General features: G+C 42.7%; 1 protein-coding gene across 3 annotated transcripts in view; it reads left to right on the top strand.

The window, feature by feature from the left end:
• arhgef4 (Rho guanine nucleotide exchange factor (GEF) 4) overlaps positions 1-25,976 on the top strand; it is a 109,754-nt gene that overhangs the window by 30,887 nt on the left and 52,891 nt on the right. For 2 of the 3 annotated variants that reach the window (XM_029528939.1, XM_029528940.1), the window contains 3 exons: positions 7,444-12,126; positions 12,830-13,102; positions 13,444-13,573. In XM_029528939.1, coding sequence (XP_029384799.1) covers positions 7,444-12,126; positions 12,830-13,102; positions 13,444-13,573 — 5,086 coding nt within the window. Of the gene's footprint in view, positions 1-7,443; positions 12,127-12,829; positions 13,103-13,443; positions 13,574-17,407; positions 17,667-25,976 lie in introns of those variants that run through there. The other variant, XM_029528941.1, reaches the window with a different exon arrangement.

Raw genomic sequence — 25,976 nt, 5'->3', positions numbered from 1 at the left:
AGGTTATTAAACAGAGCCAGCTACAAGAGGGATTTGTCCCATTGTCTGGGGGCTGCAGGTTGCTTTCCAGGATCAGATGACCCTGCTTGACCCAGGGCTGACCTTTACAAGCAAAAGGTCAGGGCTCACACTCAGACTTGGGGAACTGCTCATGACATTGTGATGTTTCTGTTTTTGCATCAGCTTTCGTCTTTTTTCACTGTGTTCTGACATTTGAAAGAGGCAGCTCATTAGTTATGCTAGTTTTTTGCTTCTCCTCTGGGGTAAGACACAATATTGCCCCTTTAGTCTTGTTTGAGCATTGAATGGAGGCCTTTGTTGTATACTGGAGTGCTCTGTTTTCATTGCAGGCTCTGGACAGCAAAGCAAATGTGCTCAGGCAAACTCAGTGGTAAATGTTGACCTTTTCACTGATTCATGTTGCCTAAAATCAGTCCTGCCCACGAACCACAGTGAAAGCTTCATTGTCTTTTTGAATAATTAATTCAGATTATCGATTGCCCCACCCCCCATGAAAACTAATGATGATGATGATGCTTTGTACAAACTATTGAACTAAGTTCCTAAAAAAAATGTACTATCCACTGGACAAAGCAAAGCACCTCATCGCCTTGTTGTCTCTGCTGTGATGTGACTCGAACACATGTCCATTCATGAAAAAAAAAGTTCATCACAATTGCAATTTCTGAAGATTCTTATTTATATATGGTGCTGTAAATGCAAAAACAAATACACACAACTGTATATATTATAATTCACTCTGTTGTACTTGTTTCCTTATGGCGTTTAAAACTTCCGCAGGTCAAAAATAAAAGAATTTGCTTGTTGTGAAAAAGTCGTGTAATAAAGAAAGAAGCTGTGTGTAAACAGCTTCATCGTTATTTACAAATACTTCCATCAATGCTTCTATAACGTTATTACATCTCCTCCATCTGGTCATCCAAGGTTTCTTGGAACTTGCTTCTCCAAGTTGGCTCACTGCTACTCTGTCCAGTCCTGTGGTTTCTCTCTTATCTTGACAAATAAGATTCCACCCTGGCCGTGAACTCTGTCATGTCAGCGTCAAATCAGTTTTATTTCTACTGCACCAACTCACAACAGAAGTTATGTGAAGGCCCTTTTCAAAAATAGCAAGTTGAGACCTTCTCTTTACAATATCATTTACAGAGACCCAACAATTCCCACAAAGAACATGCACTTGGCGACAGTGAAGGGGTCAAACCTCCTTTTAAGAGGCAGAGAGCTCAAACACAAACAGACTCAGAGTGGGTGTGGCCATTTGCCTCAATGCAATAATGATTTGCTCCACACGTATCACTAGATTCCTCCAATAACCAAGAAACAAAAAGTACATACTTTACTGATAAGACACTGTGGCAGAGAGTCAGTGAGAGAGAGACATGTCTTGTTGACCAAGCTAATAAATCTGCTCTACTGTATTTGGAAGAAACACTGCATTAATGAAAATATGGTTTATTCGAAGATATTGCTTTTAAGCATGCTCCTAATAGAAGTTGTTAAAGGGGTAGGAGAGTAATGTTAAATAACTTAATCAATCATTTCAGGATTCATTTATAATATGGAGATGCATCCCTTTACGTTCTCTTATATGGATCCATAATTTGGCTGCTGCCATGTGTGTCCCTGAGCAGCAGCTTGTGTGCTCTTTAACTCCCATGAATTATTGAGTGGCTGATGTAAAGGGATACAGCTGGCTGCTGTGACTATATGGCTCCATTGAGTCATCCCACTTTTGTTTCCTCGGCGTGACTACGAAATTCATTCACCGTCAGACTTTATTTTAGTTAAACTGCTGGTTTCTGCCCCTGTGGAGTTGTAATATCCTTTTGCTCCAAAGGAGAAAAAATCTAACAAAAATAGCTGAAGAATGAAAAGCAAAGAATGAAATGGGTGCAAATAGACGGATTGCTTTGTTTTGAGGAGTCCTTTAAAACGTTGTCTACAGAAAACTGCTGGACACACTGAAGATATGACTGAAGATGATTTCCTGAATCATAATGGCCCATTATTTTCTCCTTAAGGTTTCTGATAAAGTAGCAGTCAAGTTTAATTGGAAGACACACAATAATATTTTTGATTGATGAAAAGAAGTATTGCTATTGTAATAATTTGAGCATAATCATATGAAGTAAGCCATTATTGGATGAGCATTGTGTTATTTGTCAGTATTGGTCTGAGCTTAGTTTGAGTGTAGCACCCCATACACAATGTGTCAGTTTTTTCAATACAACAGTGCAACACACGCTAACTATGCTGTGCTCTATACTCAAATTGCACATACATAACCAAAGGTGACCTTTGACCTTTTCTCAGTGGAAGCTGTGAGTGGTTTCAAGGTTTTACTGTCACAGATGATGTTGTTAAATGTTTTTTGGAAAGTGCCGATCCCCTTTTGACCTCAGGTTAGATTTTCTACTGTGCTGGTCTCCTTTTGGAAATCCCACTGGGAGGCTTCTCTTGATTCAACAGCGTCTGTGCCAGTCCTGATTTGGCTCATAAAGTGTAACTCTCACTTCTAGTACCAACTGACCCATGAGTGCACCCTTTTCTGATGCATCTCCTTCTCTCTGATGTTGCATTTATTTCATGTCAGCTTATCATCTTAATATATCCCCGGCTGTTTTTACTGTAGTGTGCACTGAGGAATCATGTTCAAGCCCAGGGGACTCTCACCACCTTCCCTCCTTTACCCCAAGTAGCATCCAGAACAGAGATCAAGTTCCCCCTCCTCTACGCTGAGATAGAAGACAGTAGATGGCAGTCTGGGTATGACCTCAGAGGGAGGAGGGGCAGCAGTGGTGATGGAGGGAGCAGTGTGAGATTTAGGAGAGGCAGAAGGCGAGGAAATTGAGAAGGCGTGAGTAGTGCTCAGTCTGCAACCAGTTACTCTACATCCAGATAAAGCAGAGGTAAGTTCTGTGTGTGTGGTTTGCATTTAATGCTTTGTAAATAACCAGCATTAATTATTGATGCAGCCCAGATGACAGTCAACTGTTACATTGTCAGTTACACAAAGAACCCATTACCCAGTTTGAGATATTTTTTTGTAGCTGCATGTGAACAGGTGGAGTGGACGTCAGGTCTGGTTTTGGGTGTGGTTGAGATGGAGGCTCAGTCACAGCTGGTGACTGGAATATTGTGCTTTGGAGAGGAGAAAGATAAGCCTTGTTCCGGTGTGCACACACACTGTGCATGTGAGCAAGTGTGCTCATTGAAAGAGTGTGTATAGCCCACTGGTGTGATGTGCGTATGTGCGCACTCAGAGGAGCCTTGCTGGCACAATAGTGAGCTGTCCCCAAGGCCCTGACACATCAGCGTGGCTGCAGCACCCACGTCCACATTCCCTCCATGCAGGGCGTGGGTGGCGCCTCGAGGCCGTTCAACACTGCCTCTGTGGGATGATAGAGTGCTGAGGCAACAGTTGGTGCTAGGGACAGAAAGAGGAAGAAGAGAAGGACCAGAGTCTGCAAGATGACCCAGGTCAAGGAGTCAGGAGACTAAAAGCAAGTATATGTGTGTGTTATTTATTGCATGTTTTTTTTTTTTTTTCTTGGTAGAAGTAAAGTTGGCTTGTTTTACCTGGCTAAGTTGTCCAGACATGCTCTCATGTCTGGAGAGGAGGGGGCAACCCTCTCTGCTGAGTTTCTCTCACTACTGTAAATGTTGAGCACGTTTCCTGCAGATATTTGAAAAGTCTTACATTTTTTTGTCTTTTGAAATTGAGATGAGTTTTGATTTGGGCTAATGACCATCCACATTACAATGCATTTATACTGAACAGCTCTTGTCCTATATCTTTTCTAGAAGAACAAGGGATGGTTGTGTGGGGGCTTATGGACAAAGCAATTAGTTATTCATAAAGGAGTAGTGTGCTAGTTATTTAAGTGCATGTTGTGCATACAAAATATTTTTTCAAAGGTGGTGTAATCATTGTTCCTATGGTAGAAACATCTATGTCATTGTTATCAGCATAACTTAAAATATAGTGACATGTTTCACAGTGCAATGCAATTACATTTATACCTTCATTAAAGGTCTCACATTTTTCAAAGATCCAGGTCTTCATTTTTAATTAGGTCTAATTTCTGTTTACCCAGTGCACAGTAAAATGCTCTTCTTTATTGTATTCGGTGTTTGGATAAAACTAATTGTGGTATCTCACAGACAGAGCTGGATTTGTTGTTGAAAATTTATCTCACTTTGCAGAAAATTGCATGAAATATCTTGCTTTTCAGTCAAGATAGTCAGTTAGGTGGTGTGTACTGGCCAAACTTCGAGGCAAGAAGGCCTCGCTTTCATTAAGCTGCTTGTGTAGCAAAAAGGGAACTTCTTGGAGGACAGCTATGTTCACCACTACCATTTTGTGTAAAAAGTGGCATTTCAGAAAATCTTTTTACCATCAGCAGAAAATATTAGATAATTCCACTCTTTTATTTTTTTGTTTGTTTGTTTGTTTTGCACCTGATTCTCCTGCCAACCATGACACCATATCACAGTGGTGATTTATGTGGTCTGGATGTAAAAAAAGGGATCAGTGTGTGAATATTTACAGTGTTGATGTCATCTGTCACTGTTGACAGTTTCAACAGTTACTTTCAAAGCTAAGTCGCTGGAGCTAATGGATAGACGGATGGGTGGATTTCCAGCCTGGTCATTCACAGTTGCACAACTTCTTTTAGACTCATAATAGACTTTTGTTTTCTTTTTCAAATACCTGTTGTCACAAACGACTGTCCTGTCTAGATAGAGATGGTGGCTTTGTATTGGTGTGTGTGTCAGTGTCTTCAGTGTGTGGCACCCCAGTTGTGTGTTGATTAGATTCACACTTGGTTACAGGGGTTCCATGGCAACTGAGACTGCTAGACCAACAAACACAGTGTTAGGATGGCATTTGCTCAGTGACATCTACTGCTTTGCTTTTCATACCTGATATATGATGGTATGTGCAAAAAAGTGATACCTGAGAGTATTCATGCACACTGTACGCATAGATACAGACAGCATGTTGTTTTTAGTTTTGATTTTTAATTTTGCTTTCCAGAGTCTTTTGTCTTCAGTGTATTTTACTAACCTGAATATGTAGGATATGCATCATTACCATGTGATTTGCTTTTCTACGTACCCATACACAAACTGAATATCAGTACAAAACAGAATAGAAATACAAACTCTTGTTGTCAAAGATGTTAAGTTAAAGTTGGTTAAAAACAATAAATTGCACACAAAAATGTACAGTTAATTAACAACAGACAACGACAACAACAAGAAAAAGGACCACGCATTGAGGTGTTGGTAAGAAGCATCTCTCAGCTGGATGCTGGAGAGCAGATTCCTCCTGTAACAGGGGACAGGAGCATGGAGCATGTGCATGCGTGGATAAGGGTGGTGAGGAGTCAGTGTTTCCACCAGCCACTTTACTACGTGGTAGAAAGGGAGCTCTGTTAAGCCTTTAAGCTGCTTTTAGACACTCAACTCTAATTAATTAGCAGAAAATAACCCTGGCCCCTCTGTGAATGGAGAATGTCTGGATTAACCAGTGAGTACATCTTATATTTTATGGCCTTACTTGAGGTGTGGAAGGGTGGGGTTTGGGTATCAAGGGGTGGGTGGGCAGGTGAATTCAAGAGATGTCATAGCAGGTGGCTGTATTAAATTAAAGCATTGAATCAAGTGAGACAGTGATTAAATTATACAATTATTTAAGCAATATCATTAAGACGGACTGATTATTTAAAAAAAACAGCTCTCTGAGTGCTATATTAGTTAATGTAATTTGTAACAACAGTTTAAGATTGGTGAGTGTATTTATTTAGTTTTTTGGCTATGAGTAAAAGTCATTCTGCAACGGGAAGTGGTAGTGGGATGTTACACAGCAGCACATAAAAGGTTCCTGACCTGCACATATACTGATGCCATCTGGGCTGCAGGTAGAGGGCCTTTTCCCCTGCCATATGTTTTGACATGTGCTGCTAGACGCTCAGTGTAATCAAACATAGACAGACAATTAATAGAACAACTACACAAAGGAGAAATAGTTAAAACGCAGTTACGTTCTCTCTCCTATGTCAGCACTCATGGAGGGACTCTCATCCATGATATCATAATGATTCATTTAAGCCAGAATGAGAAAGTTGTACATTCATTACAATTCCCATATCATTTATCGTCATTTTCTTCACAATGTATGCAGTGTATCTTGTACTGGCTCTGTGTTCTTCTTGTGTACTTGTTTATTGTTTCATGTCTATTCTATGTGCCCCTATAAATTGCCCCCTGAGGACAAATAAAGTTTCTTTGATTGAATTGAACTCCCCTGATGGAGGAGCAGTGGATGGTGGTTGGCTTCCATCCAATATGTCAGACCGGTTCAATTCATTAGGTCTTGCGGAAACAATGCTCCTTTTTATGTATGAGCTGTGGAGCTATTTGTTTCCTAATGTGATTTAGGTTGCATTAACGTTACCTGTCCTTGACTTCAGTTGTCATGCACCCTGCACTGTATTTATAGCAGGTCTTCTTAGTGTCTTTTCTTGTTATTGAGACAAAGATCCCTATGTACCTGCTGCAGTGAGGCTAGATTAGCCCCTGGACACTGTCGAGGGAGCACATCCTTAACATGCAGAGAAAAAGGAAGTGCTGCTCTGTCTTTTATGTACAGCTATACTTCGGCGAGGCGTTACGTAAAGGCCAATCAGTACAGGTAGTTAGAAAGGGGTGGATCTGTAATTTAAAACTTGGAGCTTTCAGCAGGCACCTTTGGTGATCATGGAAGATAAGAAAAGAGACAAAGGAACACAAGTGAATAGGGAGGCTACAGGCATGTTGTAGCGGAGGAACAGGGAACCCTTTGAGGCTTGAATGAATTTGTGTGGTTATGTGTGTGAGCACATGTGTAGCCATGGGAGTGTTGCTGAGCCGGTTTACTGCTCGCCTCTGTTCTCTGGTTCTGTATACCGCTGATGTACTGGGACGCTGGAGAGTAAGTAAAACTCTGTCTTGGATTGGATATGTACCAGCGGCAGCTCGAATTTTGTGTGTGTGTGTGTGTGTGTGTATAACAACCTCTGACCATTATTCTTTAGATGTAAATATTGCTGTTTTTTTGTGAAAATGAAGCAAAAAAATGATCATTCCAGTAGAATCGCAATCAGAATATCAGAAATAGAATCTCACTGTCATTGTAACTGTAATTGCTTATTGTGTTTTTATGATTTGCTTTCAAAATGACTTCACATTATCTCACTTATTGTCAGTTCTGCATCAACCCTCGACACTAAGTGACTTGTAACTTGTAGACCTGTAACTATAATTTACAAAAATATTGGTAGATAACACTTGAAAAGAATGCTTCTTATGTAGATCCTCGCTGTTATTCCTGCACTAATTTCTATCTCATCTTTCTCTTGTTTACTCTCTCTGCAGCCTCAACAAGCCCTTGAAGACTCCTCCCACCTCTCTGAAGGATTAGGTTTAGAGGAGGGGGATTTGGGCGCAGAGTCTTTGGAATGGTGTGAGAGAAGCATTGAGGGTGGTGACACGTCTGATGAGTATTTTGACTCCCGCTCATGGCACAGCGACACCCTTTCAGATTTCACTCCAGACGGGGAGGACTGTCTGTTCGCCCTGCTCGGACTGGAGGATGGCTTTGACGATCATCTGGCAACCTGCAGCAGCTTCCACACGGGGGAGAGTAAAGCTCGACGGAGAGAGTTAGTAGCGGTCAAGGACAGCCACAGGGATGCCACAGAGACTTACACTGGACAAAACTGTTACAGCAGAAGAAAAAACTCAGAGAACCATCTAGACCCTAATAAGTCCTTAAAGCTCAGCACCAGAGACCTGTGCTCAGTTGAGCTCAGACCCCATCCAAGTAAAGAGGAATTAAAGCTCAGCCTGCAACAACAACAGACCGGTTTACAGGCTGATTGCAGCACAGTAACTGAAAGCAAGGGCTGCACGGAGCCAAACAGTTCACATGTACTGAGCCAACATAACACAAAGGTAATTACTCCATCTGACACTCAGGAAGTGAAACTGCTTGCACAGCTTGAGGAAAGCAATCCCAACAGACCAACGTCAGAAACATGCATCACACACACAAGTACCACAGAGGATGAGACTGCAGAGACACAGAAAGAAGAAAGTCTAGCTAAATCTCATGTTCAGGATGTAAAAGTTCAAAATACTGAATTGCTCAACAGTCATATTGTTGAGACAGATGCAGGTTTATATGTTGACTTTCATGGCAGATGTCACAGGGAGAAAGAAAAGTTAGAAGATCAGGCTCTACTCCTTGAGGGCACAGAGATACAGGCTATAAAGGTGTACAGTGAGGACAAAAGGGACTTGGACAAGAGTGGGGGGACATGTTGTACTGAAACTGATCACAAAATAGAGATTAACTATAACAACACCACATATGTTGCTGATTCAGATTTTATTGATGTAGTAGATGGAAAAAGCTCTGACAGCATTTGTTCACCAGCTCCCTCTAAATCTGAGTTTAAATCTACAGACTCACAGCACATCACAGAAACTGTTGCAGAAAGTCCAAACATCACAGGACCACATGGCACAAAGATAAACAGAGTACCACGTGACAACAAGTCAGATCTCAGCAACACAAACCATACACAAATCAGCGTGTTGACGCACAAGGTAGACACTTGCTGTTCACAAACTGAGTGTGAGGAGAGCTACAGCAGTGGACTGTCAGAGATCCACCCCCAGGTTTGTTGTACTTTATCAAAACCCCAGGAAAAGGCAGAGCGGTCAGGTGTCTGCTTCCAGGCGGAGCAGTGTGGCTTTAATCGTAATATAACAGAGGGGGCAGCGGCCCCTGGGACAGTAAATGAAATCTGCTCCTCCATAACATTTTCCACAGAGACCACAGCCTCTTTTTTATTACATACCTGTGCTGCCGAGCAGACTGCGGCTCCACAGCTTCCAAAGCTAACTTCACCTATCCTGTTATCAGACTCAGACAGGGAGGGGCTGACTGGGAGAGAACTGGATGAAAAAGACGCTCAGAGTGCAAGCTCACAACTATGGCAAGTTAGAGGTCGGACAGAGGAGTTAATCTGTAATCACTTGGATCATCGGGGTAGTACAGCAGAAATACAATTTTTCAGGCAGCTTCATTCAGTGGACGGGCTTTTGAAGGGGGTGCAGTCAGGCTCTGTGCAAACTGACATAACTCAAATCCAATCTGACACTGGAAAAGGGTCGGAGGAATGTCTGCCTCCTCACCTGTTATCAAATAATCTGCCTTTTTTATCTGGAAACCAAGGAGTGCAGAAACCCTCCCCTTTGTTATCAGACAAATTTAGAGGAGAGAGGGGGGGGGCTGGATCACCCTGCTCTCCTCTTGAGCTAACCAAGGAATGGGAAGGGGAGGGCACTTATGCTTATCTTGACCGGGAACAAACTTTGGAAGCAGTAAGCAAAGTCACTGTCCCAAGTTCTCAGCTTGACAGGACCGAGCTGGCTGAGCACAGTGAGCAGAGTGTTAGGTCTCCTGCGACTGCCTCTGAGCCTGATACCAACTTCTTTGCTCAGCATCTTCCTAGTAAAACAGGAAAAACATCGACACATCCTACTGCTACTGAGTACATTCAGGATGGCCATCAGAGAGGAGAGGATCCAGGTGTACCTCAAACGATTTCCCTGATGAACACACAAACCACTGCCAGCACAGTTTCTAGTCTTTGTAAGCATACTCAGCTGGACCCGAAGATCCTAGAACCTGTCTGCAGCCTGAAAACTTCTCCTGCTCTGCTCTCAGACTCCAACAATAACACCAAGGCCGGTATAAAAGGGGTGCGAAGAGGGGACGGTGTAGGCTGTTTCTCTGAAGGAGGACAGTGCAACTACACTAGGAAGGAGAAAATAATTCTCCCTTTCATTGAGCCATCGACAAACGTGAGCCTTGACTTTCTAGAAGCTGTAGCAAAGCCCCAAGAGCATTCTGAGGTGTTGCGGTCTTCACTTGACCATAGATCCAGGTGGAGCAGTTACAACTCTGAATCTGTGCCAGGAAAAGACGACCATTTCCATAATTTCCAGTTAAATCAGGTTGTTGCAGAAGAGCTCGAAATAGGAAAGCCGGAGAAAACTATTCATGATAGCCCGGGTATAGGAAGTCTCGAGCTCAAGTGTCCAAATGTAGAGAGGAATGTTGTTAAGCTACTAAGTTCAAAAGTGGACAATGAATATATTGAAGACAAGCAACTGAGCAGAAGAGGAGGCAGCTTCTCTAAATCATTGGAAGAATATCCACTGCCTGAGTCGGGCCGAAAGCACACACAAGTGAGCTCAACAGCTCCACAGCAGGAAGTGAGGGGAGTAAGATATTCACAACCCACTGTCAGCATCAACCTGCTTGCTAACAGGAGTTTAGAGCCAATTTGGGAGGCAGAACGTTCATTGGAAAACTGTAGCACAACAGAGGACAGTTTAAATTTAGAAACAAAGAAAGAATATGAGATCATGATGCCTGCTGAGGAAGTGAGAGATGCTGACCTTTCACAGGACACCTCTGGTCCCAACGGCCAGATAGACCAGACTGAGCCGAAAGAAATATCTTTAACCACTGCTGAACCAGAACCTGAGTTGAGCACAGGTACACCTGTCCTACGCAGTGGTAGTGACAAGCACTGCAGACCTATGACTGTTGCCTATGATGCTGTGTGTTACACCTCAGATAGCAGGCACTGCGATAAGTTGGAGGATTCTCACTCTGCTATTTCAGACGGAAACGCCAATCTTGACAAAATGGTCAAGAAAGGCAAAACAAAAAGCAGCCAGACAGGAAATAAAGGCTCCAAGTTTTCTGTTTTTGCTAAAATGCCTTCTTTTAGGAAGGCTAGGGGCTCAAAGGGTACCAAGAGTGAGGATGGACCCCAAGAGTCATTAGATGGAGGAGGTGAGGGCCTTACACCTGAGCAAGCACCACAAAAGGACAACTCTGATGATGAAGTTTTCATCAGAGGCAACATCCTCAGTGAAACAGTCCAAGCATTTTCCTCAGTGCAGTATGAAATAGAAGATGAGGACTGCAGATTCTTCCCCTCTACTCCCCACACTTGCCATGTCCGCCATCTAGTCAGTCAAGGCAATAATGAGGAGGGCAACGGTAATTCAAGCCCTGACAACCCCCTCCTCAGGCAAGTCCAATCTCCTAATGGGCAAATCTACAAGAGGAGCAAGAGCAATGACAGTTTAAACATTCGCATGCGCTTTGCACAAGCACACAAGTCTCTGTCCAGCCTGTTTGAGTCCCGTTCAATGGACAAGGAGAATGAGGAGCAGGCCTCTGTCGGCACTGATGTGGATTCTGCTAAAGCCAAACAATCCTGGAGGAAACTAAAAAAGGCCAAGGAGGCTGAGCTGCTGAAAAGAACTCTGTCAGTGCCAGATGGAGAATCCTGCAGCAGCACTGCTTCTGGGCCAGACCGTGGACAATTTACATCCTCTCAAATTCTGGACAGGCTCAGCAGTCCAAGGTCACCATCATCCCCCAAGACCCTTCGTCACACTGATCCAATTTCCAAACGGGGAGTTCCACAAGGTAATGGACATGAAAGCCCCAATGGGTGCAAATCAGAAGGCCAGAGGAGAAAGTGCTCACCAAACGGACTACCTGCCACACTGTGTATGTCTGGCCTGTCTCCATTTTCAGATGACTCTGCAGTCCATAAAACCAGTCACACCAGCCCTGTTTCACCTGTGAGCCCTAGCTCTCTAGCCACGCCTACTCATCAGCATTCACCTTCGTTGAATCGGTCCCACTCAGGGGCCAGTGAGGGTTTGGCTGACAGCCCCCTACGGCCAATGAGCCCTAAACCCAACAGTCCTAGGCCAGCAGCACAACGCAAAATTTTCCGCTACCCTCATTCAACCAGGGCCAGCTCTGTGTGTCCCATTCTTCTTGGTCAATCAGTCAGCGTGGACGGATTGACGGACCCCCCTGAGAGACCTAAAACCCTAAAACCCTCAACAAGCCCTATGGGTGTCAGCCTCAGCCTTCTGGATACAACCGAGCACAGAGTAGACAGCCAGTCACACATCAGCCTGTATGCCATTGGCTTCAACAGTGATCTAGAGGTAAGCAAAATAAGATTTTTGTAAAAGCAATAACATCTGTAAATCAAACGTTTTCCTGGGATCACATTCAAATCTCTGATGATTGGTCTTTAAATGCTGTAAATGCTCTTCTATACATGTCATTATAAAGCCTCATTCAGGAGCTTCCAGCTCGTCTTTGCCTCCAACTCACACACACTCACTAGCTTGAAATAACCAGAGGGGGGAAATAAACCCCAGTTAATCTCTTGCGCTGCAGTTGATGGTGTTTGTGTGTTAATGTGTGTGACAGGGTGGTTGCCAGTGTATTTTTCAGGGTCTGGGCTGGGACAGAGAACAAGTCCCTCTCTGTGCAGACGAGGGGGAGAAATAGCAATGTCAACTCTTTCTCTGCTGTCGGCCTCCAGCAGTGTGGTAGATTTTGTGAGATAAAGGGCAACCATCAGCCTGCTTCCCTGCTGCTTCCCACAGTAGTCCTGTTAGACACAGCCAGAGCAGGACCGTTTGAAGACTGCCCCCTCTTGTGGCCTATATCCTACATGATTCAAAATAGAAAATCTCTAAAAAGCGGTCAAGTATGACCCTGTAGTGTCCAAATACTTGTCATGTTGATACATTAGTTAAATTGACAGAGTTTTCACAGACTGTTGATCAGTAGTAGTAGTAGTACTCAGGGGGAATAGTCAAGAGACTGTGACTAACTAGTTAACTGTGAACTCAAAAGGGTGCACAAAACATTGGTCGAACTGCCAGCCAGTCCAGAACAAGAAAGCAGCTGGAGGTGGAGGCTGAAGGAAGGGCGTCTGTGGTTCTTGGCGGGCTGAGAAACAGCCACCGGGTGGATGTGGGCCGTGACAGAGGTGGACAGCGGCAGCGCCAAATCTGTTCTGATGACCTCTGGATTGAAGAACAAAAGAAATGCAAACAGAAAGGAGCCAGAGCCATCAGGGGAAGTCTGGGCCAGCTCAACACACTGACATCTGAAGACATGGACAAAGTAAGATGTGGCCTCACAGCTACCATACAAAGATCTTCGTCTTCCTCCTCCTCCGCCTGCCTGCTTCTGTTCCTCCTGGACAGTCTATTTCTCTCCAGTGGCTTCCGACTTTTTTCCTTGGATAAATCTGCACTTGTAGCTATTTTATCTGTTTCATGCATGTCCCAGTCTATATTCTCTGCTCCTCTGCCCTTTAATTCATGCATGTTCATCAACTTTTCTTTCTCTTTGCTGTATTGCATTCGGCTCTTGCCAATAAGATATAGCCTCTTATTTGTTCTTGTCTAGTTAAATCCAGTTGTAATATATCAGAAACTGAAACCAGTGCTCCATTCCCACAGACTGATGCTGGAACCCCCTCAGGACCCATCAAGGCTTTCATGGGGATGCCCCTCAAGGCCCACTGCTTCTCTCAGAGCACCCCCATAGGTCTCGACTGCCTGGGTTGGAGAAGACGCATCTCCTACACCTGTAAGTCTCCATTCTGGCTCAACCTGTGTATACTGCACTCTTAGTCACAATGAACCAGACACGCTAATGGATCTAATAGTTGGAGTAAATGAACCTGGGATACTCAGGTTCCTGGTATCCAAATGAATGTTAATGTATTTAATGTGATGTGCCTGGGTCGTGAGGTTTGGTGTTGAACTCTCACAGCAGCGGATTATGGTGTTCCTTCAATGTTTGTGCTTTATCTTAAAGCACAAACCATAGATAGGATAGTTAGGTGGCAGATCCTCTCCGCTTTTTGTCACTAAATGTTGATTTATCTAATTTCACCTCAGTGAATCTCTGTTGAATCTGTGTTGATTGTAACTTGAACCGAGTCTCTTTGTGCTATTACAACAAACACGCTGTACTGCAGAGGTATACGCATGTTAAATTGCTTGAACTGCACTTTTGACGAGTCCATGTATTGTGCAACTTTAGAGACTGATAAAATTTAAATAAGAGACCAATATTTTGAACCATTCTAGTGGAGGCTTGCAGCAACATAAAATACTGCAGTTCCTGATATAACCTGCAGGCCGCAGTAAGTTAATTCAAACAGATCAACTGGAAAATATCATCAAATTATTCAGTAAGAAATGCAGTCTTTTTTTTTTTTTACTTAATATTTCTGAATTTGAGAGGAAAAAACAGAGCAGCACAATGAATCATGTTAAAGCAGATGTTTCAGTACGAATATGCAGCTTGAATTTTAGTATCATTGCAAAAAATATATTTTTATACTTTCATGAAAAAAACATTGTCTTTTTAGAGTTTTATAATCAGCTGATGATCTCACTTTTTTTTAACCATTTTTCTGTTGTTGAGTTTATTTATAATGGCTAAAACTGCTGTTTACCCATCATATCTACATACAATATGAACAATAATGACACTTTGCAAAAACCCCTTTCTGCAGCCATTGTAGCCACTATATATGATAGTATGTGTGTAATATGCACAGACTTATCAGCTTCTACTTAACAGTCTGTTTTAAAATATTTGTTGGTATGTTGCACCTGCACTAAAATAATTTGTGATTATAAGGTTTTCTGGAATCTACCTGCAGTGTTACAGAGAAGCAGAGAAGCTTTTATTCAATTTAAAGATAAAATTAAAGGCTATATTTTGCATTGATGTTAAATTGTGTTTTGTTGAAAAGGGGTTCCAATATTTAGGTTTTGCCCTCCCCATTAGAAGTCAGTAATAAAGTTCCAACAGTACTGAGAGACTAGCGATGAGATAAGTGTAGTATGTAGCTGTGATGTCACTGTAACTTTAGCCTTGTTTTGATCGTGATTTAATGACAGTTCACCCCTGCAGGGGAAGTCTCTGAATGTTGTGCACTTGTCTGCATGTCTGCACATACACAGTCACAGGCTGATCCATGTGGTGGTCTTGCAGTGTTATTGCTGCAGATTTCTCAGTATAATTAGGTTTCCAGGGCTGAATTGAATTGTGAGTTGATTAGTAAGACAGTAGCAGTGCGGCATTACTGTGCTGGGCTGCTCCTCTACTGCCAATGGGACAGTGCTCTCCTATTAAAGCCACTTTAATCTTTTCACACAATGCTATGTCTGCATTATCATTCTGATCCCCAGTTGAGTAGAGTTAATCTGTGCAATGCTTTACTCCTTCTAGTATAATCTGCTTTAAGGTGGTTTCATGAGGCTGAAATCCCCACAGCGAAGGCATGATGGTGGTCCGATCAACTGTAGAGTCACCACTGACCTCAGGGGTACGACAAAATCGTGATGGAGCTCTGTGGTCACAGATAACTGCGTTTTGACCTCGTTAAGTCTTCCTTGGTTACACCTTATCTGCTTCCGTTCTGTTATTGTGACATTTATATCCCTCAGCAGCCTTGTTTTATGTGTGTGGGCTGATGCAGAAAAACAGATAGAAGCACCAGTTCGTTGTGAGCAAGATCAAACTTCACAAGACCAAATCCAAGGAACTTATTAAGTTTATTAAGGTGAAAAACATTTTTTGGAGACACTTCACAACATTAATTTCTTTGCAGAAAGGTGGTCAAAGAGAAAGAGGAAGTGATGCTACTCTAAACTTGTTTAAGTTAGCATGGCAGCAGAGACCAGAAATAAAGATTCTACTGGTTCCAACGTCACGTGTGAATATCATAGTATTTCATCATAGTAGCTCCTCAGAAAAAAAAAAGCAATGACGTTTTGAGAACCAAATATTTATTCAACTAACAATTTTTATTAGGACAGTAGGAGGAATAAAGCAATATGAGAAATCCATCCATCAGACAGCAATCCCAGCTGAAAATGGTGGAAGATGAGTTCACCTTCTACAGGTTGCCAGTTAGTCGCAGAGCTGATACATAGAGACAGATAACCCTATGCACAATGCAGAATAACGGATCCTCATATTTTAGGACAGTGAAAGGTTGCAGGAGTGTCTGAAGAGACATGGAATCTGCACTCAGTCCCCTCCAGGTTCTGGATCCAATGTAATGAAAGATGTATGAATACAAGTAGGCATTAAAAAAATGAATAGATTTAAGGTTCCTCCCAATGAGAGGAAAGTTCCCCCCTGAGCAAAGACACTGATGGCATAGAGGAAAGCAGCTGGAACGATGGGGATCTCTTGATAAGAGGAAAGCCTCTGATTGGGTGGTCTAGTGGAGATGGTCAGATTTCCAGAGTAGGACTGAAGGGTGATGGTTTTGAAGTATGGAACTGTATGATTGACTTGCTAAAGGCTAGCTTGTCAGGTCATGAGCGGATGAAGTTGGAATTAAAAGGTGTTTGTGACTTAGAGGGCTTGCATGACAAGACAGTCTTCCTGACTGAACTTTCACAAAGTTCATTAAAATAACAAATATTGCTCAATACTCAGTGGCAGCAGGTGTATCCATCTCCACTATACAGCATGTGGTGACACCACTGCCTTTGGGGCTAAAATAATGCTTTTCTTTGGATCTACTGGGTTATGTCAGGTCACCGATGATTTGAGCCTTTTAGTAGCCATCATCATCCTCCTCTGCTGCTCTGATACAATATGGTTGGATGCAATTTGAATTGTCTTATACTGTTTTGCTGCTTGTGTTGTTTCTAAGGTCATAACTTGAGTCCTGCTTGGATCTTCATCTGAACACAGAATAAAATACCTGCACCTGTCTCATTATAGTCAGAGGCTGTAAATGCTCTGAACAGTAACTCACTGTAAATCAACATAGTGCATGAAGTAACTGTCTGCGTTTGTGTATGTGAGGTTGGAGATAGAGGGTGGGAGAGGTAGGGGGGGGGGGACTTTTTTTTTTTCTCCAGTCTCCGCCTTAATGGATCCTGCACCATTAGTGAGCGGTCCACACTGTCGCCATCAGGCAAACGACGCGGTCGAGCAGCACGAATCCCCCTACAGGTCCTCCACTGATGTCAGCCTAGAGAGAGCGAGAGAGGGAGAGAGGGACTGGCCCTGTGAGTTAATGTGAAGAAATGAAGCAGTGTGCGAATGGGTAGAGAGACCCAGAGAGACACGAGCAGAGAGGGAGCAGGCAGCCGCTGTACGCGAGGCTTTCCAGAGCGGAGAGACGAGGGGAGGAGAGGAGCACTCTTCCAGCTCTCCTGTTCTGTGCATGGGAGGAGGAAGCAGCAAGTTGACAGCTGAAGCTTACCTCAGCGAATAGTACACCAGATATCAGCCAGGAGACCTCCTCCTCCTCCCTGCCGGAGGAATAAACCACCTGCTCGGCCGCTTTACCTCCTCTTCATTGTCACTTCTTCACTGTTCACTTCCAGTCTACCCCCCCCACCCCCCCTTCTCCAATTGTTGTCGTGCGCCCAGATCAGGATGCGAACCCAGCAGGGCTCGGAGGGGGGCGTGCCCCTACCCGGGGGGAGCTGTGGTAGCAGCGGCAGCTCAGGGCTATCGCCGGGGTCTGACTCAGACGGAGGGAGCCCGACAGGCGGAGGGGTGGACAGCATGGTGGATGGAGGTCTCGGGGTGGGTGGATGTATGGGTGGAGGTGGAGGAGGCGGTAGCTTAGGCGGCACTTTGAGGGGGGTCCTATCTCGCTATTGGAGCTTGGAGAGTCTGCACTCTACCACAGGTAAGTCCCCTGCAAACACACACAATCATACACTGCAGGTTGGTGCAGGTCTGCCACACAATCACAACATATCAGTCTGTCATTGTCACATTTTTTGTTAACATGGACACCAGCAAAAACCAGCAAGCTGACACAATGTCATGAGGTTAATGTGTTATTGAGGGCTTAATTTGATTTGCTCTCTATGTGTGTGTGTGTGTGTGTGTGTGTGTCTGTGTGTGTACGCGCACGCGCCTGTGCATGTGCATGTCATGCCAGCCGGTCAGCTGACACCCACTGTCAGGGTAGGAGCCGTGTTGATATGTTTGGGTGGGCTGGCTCCGTGGCTCTCTAGTCATGTAGAAACGTATCAACAGTTTCTCATGGTTTGTGTGTGTGTCTGTGCTCGTTTGCCAAGGTTGTTCATATAAGGAATCTGACCGATGAGGCGTAGCTCTCGGGCTGAGCTAGGGCAGGGAATCATTTGAAATATTTAGAAATTAGTGCTGACTGGATTTTCATTTCTTCTGCGTGTGTGGGTTTGCTTGGCAGCTTGCAAGTGACCGCACACAAATGACAGGAGCGGGAGAAAAAGAATGGCATGCAGCACTGTCTTCCCAGCAGGATTGTAATTATATGGTCCATCTCTGAAACCCCTAAGCTACTACAAGATCCATGTGATACCTTTTCTCTTTTCCAATAGATCATTGTGAGAAATAGAAATATTGATACTGATATTAGTCTATAAAACGTACACAACAAGTTTCTAGAGGGTGTTATTTTATTCAACCAACAACCTAGAGCTCATTTACAAAGATATCGAAAGCTGATTCTCCTTCTACATCTGCTGCCTCGAGTTTTTGAAATAATTTCAATAATTAATGAGATTTGATACCAGGACTCATCCAAGTCAATAGATATTTAAAAGACTGCAACATCTGGTTGTGGTGGAGTTTCACTCATAACCACAGGCAGGTTTTTTTTCATGGACACCAGATAGCAAGCCTGGTAGTGTTGTGTTGTGTTTCAGTGAGTCTTGGCTTGACTGTCAGTATTCATATGCATGCTTTCTTCTCAGCAGCCCTACCTGTCAGCCCATTTTTCTCTCCCTGCTAAGGGACTGTTTTTACTGCAGCATTCTGATGAAGGAGCGGTAAGAACAGAAGGGAAACTGGCCCTCAGCTCAGGACTTTGTCAGATGTGAAATGCTAAGCTGGCAGCAGCAAAGTCAGAAGATGGGTGGGGGTGGGGGTTGAGGGGCACATTAGCTCATAATGCCAAGTTGTTTATCCAGGATCTGTCTTGTTGAAAAGGTGTCACTTAGGTTTATCATGACTCCGAACTGTTGTTGCTGCAGCTTTGTTAGTCAGGCTGTGTGATTCTCTGTGTGTATGTGTGTGTGTGTGTGTGTGTGTGTGTGAGCTGTAGTTTTTAACTTGTAAAAGACTATGTGTGTACATCTCTGAGAGGAGGAGAGGAGGGGTGAGGATGTACAGTAGAGTGGGAGGAGGGTCGGATTTAGCACCGTATGTTAGCGAGTGTTCGTAGCTCAGTGGGAGGTGGACCAACAGGCATATGTGTTGGCATGCTGTTGAATTTACACCCATTACACACACTTGCAAGAGCACAGAGCATTTACTGAGATGGGAAATGTGTGTACAATAAAATACATAGTGTACATATGACTGTCTTTGGCTTAACATTGTTTCTTCTTTTTAATCTTTGCTCCAGACTCACTTATGTGAGACTATTCCTCTCACATAGGTGTGACATTTTAACCACAAGAACACATGAAGCTTCAAAAATGGTCAGAAAGGTTTTTTTGTTCTGCACTTTTAGATACTGGTAGTTGCTGGGAGCAGACTCTAAACCGAAACTAACAACAGCGATGGAACTGAAAGCCCTTGTCAATAGATATTGCCAAATGACAAATGTGTGTCACCCTGCCAGTGCATTTTAGAGGGCTGTACCCAACAAAATGAGTTTGGAAAACTTGTTGGTAAAGACACTTAAAGCTGTGCCCTTTAAATCTATGTTGTCCTTCATCCAGTTCATCATATTTGTCTCAGAAGCGATGGAGATTAAAGATGGCACGGCCAGTCGGTCAATTATTTCATGGGTCCAGTGCACTGGTCCAGGAAAATCGTGATAATTTCTCTTTGGAAGATCCTTGCAAATGACTTCAGTGACAACTTGAATGTGTTTAGTGCCATTAAGTTATAATTTACCCCCAAGTAAAATTTCTTGGTCATGTTGATAAGTGACTTTGTTTAGGTAGGTTTGTAATCTAGGTAATCTTGTTGACTCTGCAGTTACACTTCACAATAAATGTGTTGGTACCACATAACCTTCCTGAGCCATTGACCTTATTTAATGAATAGTAGTAAACAAAGACTAACAGCCACTTTGAAGATTGGTTTAGAAGCTATGAGTGAGCCGCTTTACCATTGCCATCTAGGCAGGATCTAAGGCTGCTGATCTCTTAGTGAATCCAAAATGCGCAAAGAAATGAGGTGTGTCAAGCAGAGACTTTGAGTAATTGTATACTTTCACCCACCTGACACACACTTGTTCATACAATAAAATTAGATGAGTTATATTAAAATTCAATTGTCATACCAGATAAAATAAGCTGATCAGATTTTTTTTTTTGTCCCAGGCTGTAAACATGCTTGTTTTTGGTGTCAAGGTGGACATTTTAGCTTGAGAGTCTGTGGGGTCTGACTCAGCGTTGGAACCATTTTCAAGCAGCCATTTGAAGAAGAGAAGATTCTGGCTCTTCCGTGTTAGCTTCATTTTTCTGCTTCTGAAGTTTCTGCTTGTTCATAGCCTGGTTCCAAACAGCCCTGAACTGAAGGAACCAGCCTGAGACAGAGACTCACATGAAAACAGCCAGAAACAGCCCAGCACAGCATGAGTGTACTTTGTCTCGTGTGTGGGGAGTAGTGGTGATGCCAGGGCTGTGTATTTCATATGAATCCAATATTTTGGTTGCTCAACCTTTGTGTACCAGCTAATTTCTTTCAGGGAGAAACTATCAGACATCAAAAGTAGGGTAAAAAGTTTTTACAGTATCAGTAATAGTTGACTGTATTTTCAGTAGATAATATAGAAAGCACCGTATTGATTTATTAACCTGGGGAGAGAGGGGTGAAGAAATCAACCATAATCTTGTAAATGTGTACTCAGGACATGTAGAGCTAGATGAGGGATGATGGTATCAGCAGCGCTGGGCTGTGTTGGTTTTGCCCTTGGCAGATAGGAGAGGGAGTGAAGAGGAGTGTACGGTTGAAATGTCTACTGATGGATATTAGAGGAGAAGTTTAATCTGATTTAGGTTTTTTTTTTTTTTTTTTCATTTTTCTTCTTCTTTTGGAAGGAGCTGGAGCAAATGAGCTCCATTTAGCAGTGGCAACGTATCAGGAAGATGTCTGCAACAATGAGCTCCTGTGACAGATAGGAGGACACAAACACACACAGCACTGTGTGATCATCCTTTGCCTTAAGAGCAGCAATAGTTCTTGAGCCTACCAAGCAGGGCAGATGGTCCAAGCATCTTGTAGAACCTGCCTATGTGACCCGAGACTCCATGTCAAGATTTGGGATCTGAGGGGGTCTCACCATGTGGCAAGGTTTTGTGCGGGGGTATGTATTGTTGTTGGAAATGTATTGTTGTCATTTTAATTCCTGTGCTAAGAGTAAAGACAGTTGCCTTTCAGGTCTTTCTTGTTAGTCATAGTGTCTTTTGTTGAATTCCAATGGACTACATTGATTCTGTTGTCAACAAGATGAAGCTACAGAATAATTGACACAACTCCTCCCTCTGCTACTCCCACCTCTGGATCAACATACGACACAAGAATGTTTTTGCTGCACGACCACAATTGTTATCGCAGCAGTTAGAACAGAAAGTAGCACAGCAAAGCTCATTTGCAAGTCCTCAGAGATGACGACAGATCTACTGGCGCTGCTGCTCATTCAGCAGAACGGTTTCTGTTAAAATTGACATGGCAACATCATTTGCAGTTGGTCAAAGGTTTGAATGAACATGTTCAGTTTTAGTTGAAATTGAACCATATTCGAAAGTATTTCCAAAATGGATTTTGTGAATCCATTGAAAACAAAAAGACACACTAAGATAATAGTGTGGCCACAGGTACCAACTAAATGAGGCATGTGGCTCAGTCATGGGCTCAACTCATTCAGGGTATGATGGTAAAAATGCAGGCAGAGCAGAAATGTCCCCAAACGTATGCTGAGTGGTCGACTGAATCAACTCATACGTTCTTAGAAGTTATTGTCATCCATCTATCATCATACTGCATGACAGGGCTCTCTCGTGTCAATGGTGCATCTCGTTCCCTGAAAGGCATTGTCACGCTAAACCCCAAACCATCACTACTCATGTCACTTGCTCCTCTTTGTAGCTCTACGTAGGTGCAATAAAAATAACATTTGTCAGATGATGCCACAAAGGTCATGTGTATAAACATGTCTATGACTCCTGTGGGCCTGTGAATTAAAGGGACGCCAGCTGGCAACTGTGCAGCAAACTCACACACAGTCTATTGTCCTCATCTCTGTAGCAAGAAACAGTAAAGGGAGGAGGAAAAGATGTCTGAAAGCATCCATCACAAAAATTGTGTGGCTCTCTGGGAAATAGGTCGCTGTGGAAAAGCCATTTGGCCTGAGGCAACTTCACGCTCTACCTCTGCTGAAGTTACTCAGTTCGGATGGGACAAAGAAGAGAGTTACTGCAACTTAGTTTTGTCCAGTACTTTGACATTTAATCCATTACTATAACGCAGCAGCAGTATGCCCTGGCAGAAAAACAGTGCAGGTAAAATGCTCCATCAAAGAGTCATTTTTCTTATAGTGGGTTCTATCGGGTGGCGCCGTGGTCACATGGCATTGCATGAAAAAAGCAAAAAAACAGCCAATCATGGTTGTGGGAGACATAATGGAGTACCTTGAATGATTGTGTCCCAATCCATGGCCGATAGAACCTTCTTGTTGAGAAATGATGATACATTCGCTCTTCTTCTTTCAGAAGTTAAAATGTAGCCAAATCAGATCTGGATTTAAAATGGATTCAGGTTTAGTGTGATAGTATTCTGCTGAAACTCCACCCTTTAAAGAGCAATGACAATTCAAAATTTTCCTTTAGTTTCTGAATATGATCAATATGAAGTATAGCTGCAGGGAAGCAGACAGTCAAAGCACAACCCAAAGTGCTGGGAGCAATTAACTCAGCTTAATAGCACTGTTGTCTCCAAACAGCCCATTACATCATGTCGGAGGAGCATGTTGTGTTCCATAAGGGGCACATGATGTCATGTGCCAACTGAAGTGAGAGGTTTTCCCCACAAATCAATAGCCTCCAGTGATTTATTTTCTGATAGGTGGTGATAAAGGATATGAGTAATTGTGGTTGTTTTTCCTTCTATAATTACGAGTATTTTTTTGTGAGCAAGTTATCACAATGGAAAACTGCATTTCCATGTTGCCCTTGTTTTACTAATAATAAAACTTTACAACTATTTAATATTTTTTCGTTTGCACTTGTACTTTTATTTTAATTCAAATCATTTTTCTTTTAGCCATAGTTAATGTTAATGTCAGTTAATTGCTCTGGACTTGTTGATTTTGTGCTTGGCCACTCATCCAGCAAGATTTTTATGCTCTGAATGAGTGTTAAGCAGGATCAGACAGTTGACCTTATCAAGGCTGTAGTAATTATTATTGTATTAAAACATGCTCAATCAGATCATTTGGCTGGGTGGTCGATCCATCAGCCCAACACTTAAATCCAGAGTGAACTGTTGGTTGGAATTGTTTGTACAGTTGTTCATGTTCCCAGGATTCTTTGTAATCACTGAACAGTGTTCTTGATGCTTTTCCTCTATGACTTTGGGCCATACTGGGTTTTATGATTGAAAACCTTGAAAACTAAAGACAATCCACTTACTTCGTCCGTAAACACACAGTCAGTGTTAGCTGGCACAGCCTAACACAGTAAACAAGAAACCTGCTGAAAAGCTGAAAGGTAAGATTGCTGGTGTGAACTTGGTAGCATGCTAATGTTGGTATTTAGTAAGACCTTGCAGATTGAATTGCATCAGCACACTGTTGTGTTGCATGTAGTTTCTGCTACTGCTTTGAAACAGTTTTTGCACCACTGTGTAATTATCTTGAAAGTGTTTTTAAGCATAAATAATGGTTATTAGAAAGACATTAAGGTGATTCATGCAAATGCAAAAACCAACTTCCTGCTAATGCCCTTTTTTACCTCCACATGTATATAACAGCATTGATATACTACGTCTAGACCAGCATTAAAACTCTTAATTCATTCTACACTATCAACAACGTACCTGTGGCAAGTTTGGCAGCACAACTACACAGAATGCTCAAATAATTTATTTTTCTTTGCTGGATACATTTTCTCTGATGAATAGGCATACAGACCCCACCTTCTTAGAGTCAGAGTGTTTCAAGCCATATCATCAAGTTTTGATGATACGGAACCCTGCGTTCTGCCTACTCACACTGCTTAGCAATTAAATGTAAACACCTATAGCCACGGCCTTACGTCACATCCAGCGGTCATTTTATGGCAATGGCCATGACTCACAACTGACATGATGGACTTTTCTATGTTGCTGTTCCTTCTCTCAGATTTGTCTGGGTTTTATTTGAGGCTGATGAAGTTTTACTCTGAAATGTCTTTGAAATTTTCTTAGAAACTAGTTTTACATTGAACACTGTCATTAAACCTGGGCCATAAATTGGGTATTGAGGCCTATACAGTAGCTTTGATTTGGCAGAATGCGTAACTGTTGGTAACAAAAAATAAATATGCTGCAGCTTGCTGTTTATATGTAATTTGTTGGGAACTCCAATAATCCTGGCAACTATTCTGACTAGAAGATGAACTCTTTCCCGACACCTCTTTTTGCATTATTGAATGTCTTTTCGTGTGCCTCTGGCCCTCTGACTCTTACACACTGAAGGGTGATTTGATGGATTTAAACTGATCTTTTTGAAATGCTGTCTCAGTTAATTCATGCTTTCCTGTAAAGTTTTCTGCTACCTTCGTTTTGTCTCGTTGTCTAAACTGCTTCCCTTTTCAAGAGTCAAGTTTGACTTCATAATTTGTAAGGTTTTTGACTCCTATTGTTGTCTGTGCCCTTCATAAATGCAGTGACACAGATCCTACCTTATAGTCTGCTGTCCCAGGCAATGTCTCAATTCAGGGGCCATCACCCTCAAAGGACGTGTGGCCCCTGGTGCTTACTGTAGATTGTCAAGGCTGAATCGAAGTGAGATGGTCTGGTTGATGGGGAATTTCGGGCTCTGTCCACCCCTCCTGTTACCTAGCAACCTGACAGTGCGTAATTTTTCTCCCGCAAAAGCAAAAAAATAATAAAGCCCTTATCTTCATAATTATACAAGAAGCTGTTGGACTGAGCTGAAACCAAAATATTAACATTTTAATTCAGAGTTTTTCAGCACTATTTTCTGCCATATCATTTTACTTGCAGTCTTACACTGAATTCTGGGATAGGCTGGGCCATGGAAGATACCCAGGAGCAGGGGGGGCTCTTTTAGTGGCATTTAAAGGACTTTTCAAAATGGGACAGTCAATATGTGATACTAAAAATCAGTCTTAGAACACAGCCTCATGGCCCCTGAATTAGGACACAGCTCATGTCTTCTTTGCTGATTCCTTCTGTTTGTCAGAATTTGTCCATGTCACTGAATGTTTGTCCGTCTTGTCCTTGGCCCTAAAGACCTTTTTCAGTTACAATGTCTCCTTCTTCAGTTACGGCAGTGTATCGATGGGCCACAAACTCTTCTTCTCTGCTTATCTAGGGACAGCTGATGTGAGTGATACCCCAAGAAGTACAGATCGATGTCAGCGTAACTCTCAACTATTGAATGTTTTTTTTTTTTTTCCAAGCTGCCAGCCACACTGGCAGTTTCTATTCCTGTTCTTCCGTAATGACTGCTCTCCCTGTCCCCACTGCATCTATTTTATCAGTCCACAGTAGTCCAATACGATGTTTTCAGTTGTCTTTCCGAGATGTGCCCAAAGGCTTTCCATAGTTGTCAGCCATTCTACTCTCTTCATAGTGGAATGAAGAATGATGTGTGCGTATGTGCGCTAGAAAACAAGTTTGTGTAAAGAGATTTCTGACCAAATCTAATGGCAAAACTTGTCCCAAATGCCAACAGCCAGAAGTGAGGTTGAAAAACCTGCTTTTATTTGTGAAGTGCACTTTTTTTAAGAAATGGTTATTGTTGCTACACTTTGTCATAGCTAAAATT

The sequence above is a fragment of the Echeneis naucrates genome, chromosome 20 (genome assembly GCF_900963305.1).
Source record: "Echeneis naucrates chromosome 20, fEcheNa1.1, whole genome shotgun sequence".
NCBI classification, from domain to species: domain Eukaryota; kingdom Metazoa; phylum Chordata; class Actinopteri; order Carangiformes; family Echeneidae; genus Echeneis; species Echeneis naucrates.
The sequence above is the reverse complement of the archived record's forward strand: the minus strand, read 5'-3'. Positions and strand labels throughout refer to the sequence as shown.